Source organism: Morus notabilis, unplaced genomic scaffold, assembly GCF_000414095.1.
Source record: "Morus notabilis unplaced genomic scaffold, ASM41409v2 Scaffold307, whole genome shotgun sequence".
In the NCBI taxonomy this organism is placed as follows: Eukaryota; Viridiplantae; Streptophyta; class Magnoliopsida; order Rosales; family Moraceae; genus Morus; species Morus notabilis.
In genome coordinates, this window is record NW_010361515.1 from 196,008 (window position 1) to 205,610 (window position 9,603).

Below are 9,603 nucleotides of genomic sequence, written 5' to 3' on the forward strand. Positions count from 1 at the left end.
GCAGAGTAGAGCCTCCATTACATCTTTTCTTTTCTGCACCAAAACAAAATCAAAAACAAAAAAAAAAGATATCTTTTTTTTTTTTTTTTTTTTTTTAAGATAAGAAATCTAAGTGAAGAAGCTCAGCTCTCTGAGTTTTGAGATTGACATTTCGTTGCTTTGGTAATATCAGAGAAGGATTGGCTTTCTGTAGCTCTAAATCTCCGATCCGAGAGAGATTTGATTAGGTTTTTCTAGGGAGAGAAAGAGGAGAGAGAGAGAGAGAGGAAGAGATGAATGGTATGGGGAGACAAGGGCTGAGATCTGGTGCGACGGGGGTGCACCATCAGAGGCAATACTCCGACAACTTCTTGGAGACCTCGTCCAATGGGAGGTGGCTCCAGTCAGCCGGTCTTCAACACCTTCAGTCTTCCAACGCTTCCGGTGCTCTTCCTCCTCTTCAGGTTCGATTTGTTTTTTAAAATTTTATTTTATTTTCTCATTTTGTTTTTCGTTGTTTTTACCGTCTGTTTAATTCCCGAGAAAATCGATGAAGCGTGAAGCGATGATAGAGGACTTGGTGTGTTCGATTGCGCAGACAATGGGGGGTTTTGATGCAAAGTTTGCTGATTTAAGATCTGAGGTTATGATTTTGAATCTCAGATGTTTTACTGTGTTATATTTTGATGGTCGAATTGGAAGCAGGATTATGGTTTCTATGGCGGCGGTGGTGGTGGAGGAGGAGGAGGGCAGGGGTCTAGGATGTATCGGAGTTCGCAGAGGGGCTTCAATGAGTTCTTCATGGAGCCAACGACGCCTCCGAGCAATTTGCGGAGGAAGAACGGCGAAGATTTGCCCAGTGAGTTCAGTCCTGGCCTCCTGGATCTGCATTCTTCCGATACCGAGCTTCTTCCCGAGGTGGGCATCTGGCATTTCAATCAAATTTCACAACTTAAAATGTGAAAATGCATTTTGCGTTTGGATTTTATCACATCATATGTATCCGCATTTCTTATGTGTAATGCAGGGATGGCCATCAGTTGGCAACGTCTGATTTTGATGAAATGATGCTGTAAATCTGTTTATGAAAACCTTATAATTTGTTTTATAATGATTTCTTCAATGCCCTTTTTCTTATCGGAGAGAGATCTCAGTCAGCTATTGTTTAAAATTTTAATGGCCGTATGCTTTGCTTGCTTCTCACTTCACTGTCTGATTTCTGACATTCTGCTAGTGTGTAAGATACTTCTCTTATTACAATTACCATTCTGGCTAATTGAATATTAAGACAAAAGTTTTAGCTTGTCCTGTACATTTGCTAATGTCCTTTCAAGTTGTTAAGCATGCGCATTGGGAGTTCACAGCAGAATAGTGAGAGTTTCTTTACTCTTCAGTATGAAATGAAAAAGTAAGAAACTAAAACTTCGCATGCATACTTATGCTTATATTGTTGTTTATCTTGTCAATAGATGCCAGTTTCCAGCCTGTATGATGGTAACTTTTTATATAATCCTGTTCGAGGTCGAAGTTTTGACGACTCCGAGCCATATATTTCACAAAACAATCAAACTGGAAGAACTCGTGGTTTGCCAGAAAACAGCCTCCTGAAAAGTTTTGCTGCAGACAAAGAGAAAGCCAGTTCTGTTGCGAAGATCAAAGTTGTGGTATGTTTTTTATGTTCTCATGAAATTCCTTCTAGGTTCTTGACACCTATTTTTTTTCTTTTTTTTTTCCTTTTGATTTTGGCTTCAACCCTAAAAAAAAATTCATTGCTTATACAATGGATAGTTGCTAATTTCTAGCTTGTAAAGCATCTGCTTGTGAAGTGGCTTCTTTGGATAAGAGTGATTTTATATGTTGAATGCTGATGCTTGGGTTACAGGTACGGAAGAGACCACTTAACAAAAAGGAGTTGGCTAAAAATGAGGAAGATATTATCGAAACACATTCCAATTGTTTGACAGTTCATGAGACGAAGCTTAAGGTAAATAACACTTACTCGAATTTCGGAGACAGACACAATAGAAGTTATTCTTTTCAGTGTGGTTTCAATGGGCCGACACAAGTAAATTTCGTGACAAGGCAATTAAAATTAAGTCATAAATTAAAACTAAACAATTTCATTTTTGTATCTCATTGTTCAAGAGAACAGTCTGTGACCTACACGTTTCCCTTATCCTCCAGACATGTCCAGCTGTTTGGTTGTTAATTGTTTTAGCACTTTAGGTTTCTTATTCAATCTCAATGTTCTGCAGGTTGATCTGACAGAATATGTTGAGAAGCATGAATTTGTTTTTGATGCAGTGCTCAATGAGGAGGTGTCCAATGATGAGGTAATATGTCACATTTAATTAAATAGCAGCAAAGGAAATAGTATCATACAGATATAATAGTATGGAAACGTGCTTAATATGCTTCAGGTTGTAATATCTTTATCATGGTGTTCTTTTGTTAAATATAGGTATATCGTGAGACCGTGGAGCCCATTGTTCCTATAATTTTCCAACGTACAAAGGCAACTTGTTTTGCGTATGGACAAACAGGTAGTTAACTGTTTTCCAAATCAGCGGTTATGTGTAGATTTGATTTGCAAATTTTGAATTCAGAATCTTTGTTGATGTTTTTATTTTAATAAATTGCTAAAGCCATTCCCTATAGTGATTTGTTTGGCAGATGCCTAATTAGGTTACTCAACTCTTTCTGTTGTATTATTTTTTTATTCCCCATTCAGGTAGTGGAAAGACTTATACCATGAAACCATTGCCTCTTAAGGCATCACGAGATATCTTAAGGTTGATGCACCACACTTACCGCAGCCAAGGATTTCAGTTGTTTGTGAGCTTCTTTGAAATATATGGGGGAAAGCTTTTTGATCTCCTCAATGAAAGAAAGTAAGTTATTTTCACATTCGTCTTTTATATTGTATCAAAGTTTGCTGTAAACTTAAGATACTACTTTCACCAGAAAACTTTGTATGAGAGAGGACGGCAAGCAGCAAGTTTGCATTGTGGGCTTACAAGAATACAAAGTGTCAGATGTAGAGACAATCAGGGAGCTCATTGAGAAAGGAAGTGCCACCAGAAGTACTGGGACAACTGGTGCAAATGAAGAATCATCTCGTTCGCACGCTATACTTCAGCTTGCTATAAAGAGATCAGCCGATGGCAGTGAATCAAAGCCTCCCCGTATTGTTGGCAAGCTCTCCTTCATAGACCTTGCTGGAAGTGAACGAGGTGCTGACACTACAGATAATGATAAACAGACCAGGTATTAGGAAAGGAAGGATATTTTTTTCTTTCATTTGACAACATCTCTTCAGGAGTAGGACGGCATTTACAGTATTAGTTATCTAATTAGTACCCCTTAAATCATTTATCAAAGCATTTAATGTTTCTGGAGCACCTTAAGCTACTAATTGTCATGTCAGAGCTTCATGTCAGTCTGTAGTCTGCTCTTTTCACCGGCTGTTTCTAATAATTTAAACAGAATGGAAGGTGCTGAAATCAACAAGAGTTTGCTTGCTCTGAAGGAATGCATCAGAGCTCTTGACAATGACCAGGGTCATATTCCATTCAGAGGCAGTAAATTAACTGAAGTTCTTAGGGATTCATTTGTTGGCAATTCACGTACTGTGATGATATCTTGCATATCACCAAGTTCAGGATCGTGCGAACATACTCTCAACACGTTGAGATATGCAGACAGGTAAAAAAAAAGATAACTCTGATAGAAGCACTTCTAGTATTGATTTTACTAAACCTTTTATCCGCTAATATATGAATTATTATTTCCATGAAAATAAAATCCAGAGTGAAGAGCCTGTCAAAGGGGAGCAACCCAAAGAAGGACGTGTTGCCTCCAACCTTAAACCTTAAGGAATCAACAACAGTGCCCTTATCTTCTGTTTTACCTACTTCCTCCAATTTTGAGGATGACCAAGATGGAAGTGATGATTTTGATGCGCCAGAAGAGACTTATGAGCCACCAAAACCCGTATGGAAGAAGAATGGCAAGCTTGAGCCATACAACATTCCAACTACCGATGATAAATTGCGGAGACCTAATGGTCAGACTCAGACAAAATGGAATGAGATCCCTAGGAACTCACATTCAGATGATGATTTAAGTGCCCTTTTACAGGTAACTACGTCATTTGCCGAATTTTTTTACCAACGATCGTTGTCATTTGCCGAATTTTTTTACCAACGATCTTGGCAATGTCAAGTTTCTGAACGCAAATGTGTCCTATTTGTAGGAAGAAGAAGATCTTGTAAATGCTCACCGGAAACAAGTGGAAGAGACTATGAATATTGTTAAAGAGGTACATATTATTCATTAAAGTAGCCTCCCTTAGTGTGGATATCTCAATTTATTGAAAGTATATAGATTTGTTGAGTAAGCTTTGATATATTTCTCATGTCCTGTTGATGAATGCACTTAAGACACTTTTATCTCATTCTTTTTTTAATGCGCAGGAGATGAATCTATTGGTTGAAGCAGACCAACCAGGGAATCAGCTCGATGACTATATTTCTAGATTGAATGCCATTCTATCTCAGAAGGCTGCAGGCATCCTGCAATTACAAACTCGTTTGACTCAGTTCCAGAAGCGTTTGAAAGAGCACAATGTTATCGTATCTTCTTCTGGTCACTGATTTGAGGTTGAAGTTTGGATTGGTTCTCCTTGAGAATAATAGTTGAAAGTTTGGCACCGAATCGTTTGGATTTCAGCGCCTCATGCCATGATTAATTTTGCGATTCTTTATGTATGTTTTACAATCTCTACCATCTCAGAGGTAATTGGAATTTTTCCTGGATTAAGGTTCAACTTTTTTCTTCGCATTATGTTGTGCTTGTGAAGATTGGTCATCATTTTTTAATAGCCATTCATGGATTCCATGCCACAAGGCATTTGTATAGCTCTGCATCTTTGTAAGTTGGATTGAAAAGTGTTTGGTTTTCGCGTGGAGATAGATTGATGGGCAATCATGTATTTCTCCTACCTCAGGATACACACACAATATTATTGTCATGATTCCTTCTTCAAGAGCTTTTCAATGCGTTCGTCAGATTATAAAAGCAATTTTTTTTTTTTTTTTTTGGGGAGAATATAAAGCAATAGAAATTACAGCTAGTTAAAGGTTGACGACTTATAAATCCCGAATTTTTCTTAGAAGACGGTACTTCTTTTCTAAAAAAAGTACAAACCTTAATTAACGAGAATCCCGAATTTTTCTAAGTCAATTTGGGAAGACAGTACGTGGAAGCTTTCTTTTCAAAAGAAAGTGCAGTTAATTTATACGATAAACGACATGTATATTATTTTCTAATGAAAGAAAGCAAACGATCGTACATAGAAATTAGAAGGTCTAGTTTTTGAGACCAAATACAACGAAAAGAATATCTAAAAGAACGACTTGCCGTTTTAATATCAAGTAACTAGGAACCCACATTATCTTGAAAAAAAAAAAAAGAAAGAAAAGCACAAGAAATGACGTCCACTTTTAAAGCGACAAGAAACGACATTATTATTATTATTATTATTATTAGTATTATTATTAATAACTAGAATATTATTATTTCTCTTATTTTGCATGCCCCCGTTTAATCTCCGTATATCTCTTGTGATATTAGAATCCTAGTGATATTGTTACTCACAAAGAAAACGAATTATAATCCTACTCCTAACTCCAAGTGGTATTCGTTCTTCTCGATGCCTTTTATAAGCATGCACCCTGACCTCCTCTCAAGTCTCAGCGCATTTAGATTGCTAATTAGTTCATAATATAGCTAGCAAACTGCTAGTAGGGCAAGAAACTAATTACCAACTTTCTCAATGTTCTTCCACTACTATTTACTCTGCAAAATCCGTTCGTTTGGCAAAAGAGATACTGGAGGGAATCGTAGTGATTTTCGACTCCGACAAGACCATCATCGAATGCGACAGCGACAACTTTGTCGTCGACGAGTTGGGCGCTACCGCTCTCTTCAATCATCTTCTTCCCACCATGCCATGGAACTCTCTCATGGTAACCAATTAACTCAACTCTTCATTGTGTCTAATATTACAGGTGTACGTATATATTTCGAAATCTTTCATGTGCATGTTTTTCTTGAGTTTGGTTAGCCTTTCTGTTTCTAGTTTTGCAGGATTTAGGGTAAAAAGAGTGCGAAAGTACTAAAAAAATCCCCATGAAAAAAACGAGTTTTGTATTTTTTTGCTTTTGTTTTTGGTTTCTAATGTTTTAGCGTAAAAAGAAAAGATATAATAACATCAATGCCATATGATGATTGATATCCTGATGTATATAATTTTGATGATAAATATACAGGATAGGATGATGAAAGAGCTTCATGAACAAGGAAAAACCATTGAAGACATTGTTGAGGTCCTAAAACGGACTCCTATATATCCAAGAGTTGTCCCTGCCATTAAAGCTGCCCGTGCTCTTGGGCATGTATACTCTTTAATCCCTTTTTTTTAATAAATGTTTTTAGAAACTACGAAATTTTTTTTTTTTTGTCTTTTTATTAATATACCGTGTAAGTAATTTTGTATTTTATTTTTTAAAACTTTAGGTGCGATTTGAGGATTGTTAGTGATGCAAATCAATTTTTTATTGGGACAGTTTTGGAGCATCTTGGGATAAGGGACAATTTTTTTTCTATTATTTTAAAATTAGATCTTTTCATTTGCTAACTTTAATAATATTTCAATTTACAGGTGCGATTGTAGAAAGAATCCAAGCTTCAGTGACAACTAAGGGAAAGAAAAGGTTCATTTATCTTGGTGATGGCGTTGGGGATTACTGCTCAAGCTTGAAGCTCAAAGAGGAAGACTTTGTCATGCCAAGAAAGAATTTCCCAGTGTGGGACTTAATTTCTAAAAACCCACAACTTATCAAGGCCTAAATCCATGCTTGGACCGATGGGGAAGAATTTGAGAAGATTCTTCTAAGCCTTGTTCACAGAATTTTTATTGAGGAAAATGCATGCCATCGCAACTGATCACTGCAAGTTGCCACCATATTAAATTGTGTTTTTTGGTCTTTCGGTGGCTTTTTGGGTTTTGCATTTTGTTATTCTCTTGCCGTTTCTTTCAGTTTTCTTTTTCTTACCAGTTTTTCCTTCATTTTTGTTGGCTGCGTTGCATTGATTTTTCCCCCTTACACCCCGTGTGGAGCCTTAAGGCTCATTTCTTTCTTTGCATTTCTGCTCTCCGCCGCTATTGGGCCCCTCATTCTTTTTTTTTTTGTCCTCTTCGTGTGATTCTTCTTTCTCGCTTTGTTTTGGCCGGGATGTTGCGCCTCATCCTTTGGGGTTTTGGAGTGTTGATTCTATTATTGGGATTTGGGTGGAAATCTGAGGATTTTATCCCTTTTCCCTTTTGGATTCTTCTGTCATTTTCATTCGCGGTTTATGATCTATTTCTCCTCTGTTCTTCGTTTATGTCTTTTTGATTTCTGCTTCTTGCTTCTTTGGTGGTTTGATTTGCATTCTTCGTTTTGGTTTCTACTTATATTTAATGGGTCATATGTTTTGTTCTTAATTTATTGCTATTATTCTTATTTATCTATTTTTTCATTGGGTTTTTTCTTCAGCTGCTTCATCTACTATACTTCTTTGTTTATGGTTATTTTTAATTTTTTTCCCTTTTTTCCCCGCGTTTTTTCCCTTACTGTTTTCTTTGCTGTAGTATTTTGTGCAAGTACTTTATCTGCGTCGGTGCATTTTCTCTTGGCTGATTCCATGTCGTGTGTATGGGTAATTTTTTATTTTTTTCTGCATTTATTGTGCTGATGATCTGGTTTGTCTATAGTTTCCTTTGCTTTGCTGGATTGATGATTTGTTCTCCTTTTGTCATAGACATATTAAATGATTCGGTGATTTTTTTTCCTTTGTATATTTTTTGGAATCCTCGCTATTCTCAGCTTGAATTATCTAGAATCCTTGGCAATTTAGGGAAGAAAAAAAATCTTTTACTTTTTAAAAAAATTTTGGTTTCTTAATTTTTGTAAGCTGAATATGCTTTATTACGTGTCATATTACTAGAAGTTACCTATTGTTCATGCTAATTTTTCCATTTAATATTTATCAATACTGCAGGTTGTATACATTTGCGATACACGTTCCTGCCTTCATCTCCTGTACCTATTATTTAATATTTATCTACTTTGTTTGCTTATCCTTCAACCTTTGACTGCTTTTGTTCCTTTCTGGTTGGTCCATATCTTACAGTTAGAGCAGTTTGACAGAATTTCAGGTATTATTAATAGCTTTTACTTTCTTTTTTCTAATGTTATTAATAACTATTGTCTATTTGCTTTACAATTGCTATTGATTTATGGTTTTAGTATTTTATTATGTTCTAATGGCATTGATATGTATACTTGCACTTTATTGATTTCTCTGTAACATACTTACATATATGAATTTATTTAGAATGTTTTAGCTTCAGCTTCTATTTTTTTTCCTGTCCTTTTTTTTTACTCTGCGTCCCTTTCATGTGCCCTCCCAATCTCTTCCCTCTTCCTTCCCTCCCGCCTTTCTTTCCTTCGTTTCCTTCTTATTTTTTCTTTCTTCCCCCCTCATGGCGATGATGAACAAGAATAACCTTGCTATGTTGAATTTGATATGGTTTGTCTAAAAATTGCTGTGGATGTATCATTTTCATTCCATACTTTTTTTTCCTCTACTTTATTTCATTCAAAATTTTTGGCTGTTCCCTTTTTGCCATTTTTTCTCATTCTGATGTTTGCATTTTGTTGAGATCAGTCTTTAATTTAAGACTTATTTGTGTGTGTGTGTGTATTAGTTTCCTTCTTACAGTATTAAATCATGTTTTTTTCTTTGCTTTCTTTGCCTACGATATTTTCCCATGAGTTTATGTTATTACAAATCCCTAATATTTTTACTCTCATCAATTCAATTGAGATTTATTTACTCATATAATAAGTTATTTTGTATCCTTTTCATCTTTGTTTTACCTTTTAACTTTTAATTATGTACTAGGAATTATTTATTGCCAAGGCAGGTTCCTCTCATTGTGCATGATGCATTTTCCAATATCTTAGGTTTTCTCTTCCTGTTTCTTCTGATTTTTCCTCTCTTCTGTTTCTTTTTGAGCTATATCTTTTACTTGATTTTTGTTTTCTCTCTACTTCGTATAAGCAAGAGGATCCTTATTTTTTTTCTTTTCCCTTTCATCCATTGGTAGTCCTTGGTCAACTTTATATCTTACTCCGTCCGGTTATTCTTTGAAACATACCGACTATAATCTATGTGATGGTTTAAATATCTTATTAATATTCATGCGTTTGTGCAGTTGCCCATAGTATGTAGTCACAAATTGACTAGAAGCATATAAGTTTATTTGTTCATCACACATTGATAAAAACATTTAATACCTGAGCCATGATTCCTATATAAAAATACTATGATGCTTATATTTTACAAATATTTTAGGCACTTTTTCCCCTTTTTTCGGTCACTTTTTCTTTTTTCGTTTATTTTTTTTCTTTTCTCCTCTCTCTTTTCCTCTACATTCTTTCTTATTGAAATATCAATAAAAGTTTTTCTCTATACGGTTCCAATGACTGTTGCTGATACTAAATATATCAATTT

At 35.5% G+C, this 9,603-nt stretch overlaps 1 protein-coding gene and 1 pseudogene across 1 annotated transcript; both read left to right on the top strand.

Moving 5' to 3' along the window:
• Positions 1-5,048, top strand: LOC21408859 (kinesin-like protein KIN-13B). The gene is made up of 12 exons (XM_010099760.2): positions 1-443; positions 685-897; positions 1,449-1,643; positions 1,862-1,963; positions 2,235-2,312; positions 2,441-2,522; positions 2,711-2,870; positions 2,944-3,246; positions 3,466-3,684; positions 3,789-4,119; positions 4,235-4,300; positions 4,455-5,048. Exons 1-12 carry the CDS (start codon positions 273-275, stop codon positions 4,632-4,634), a joined length of 2,100 nt encoding a protein of 699 aa, XP_010098062.1. The 5' UTR covers positions 1-272; the 3' UTR covers positions 4,635-5,048.
• On the top strand, positions 4,869-6,987 carry LOC112091934 (annotated as a pseudogene).
• The last annotated feature ends 2,616 nt before the right edge of the window (positions 6,988-9,603 follow it).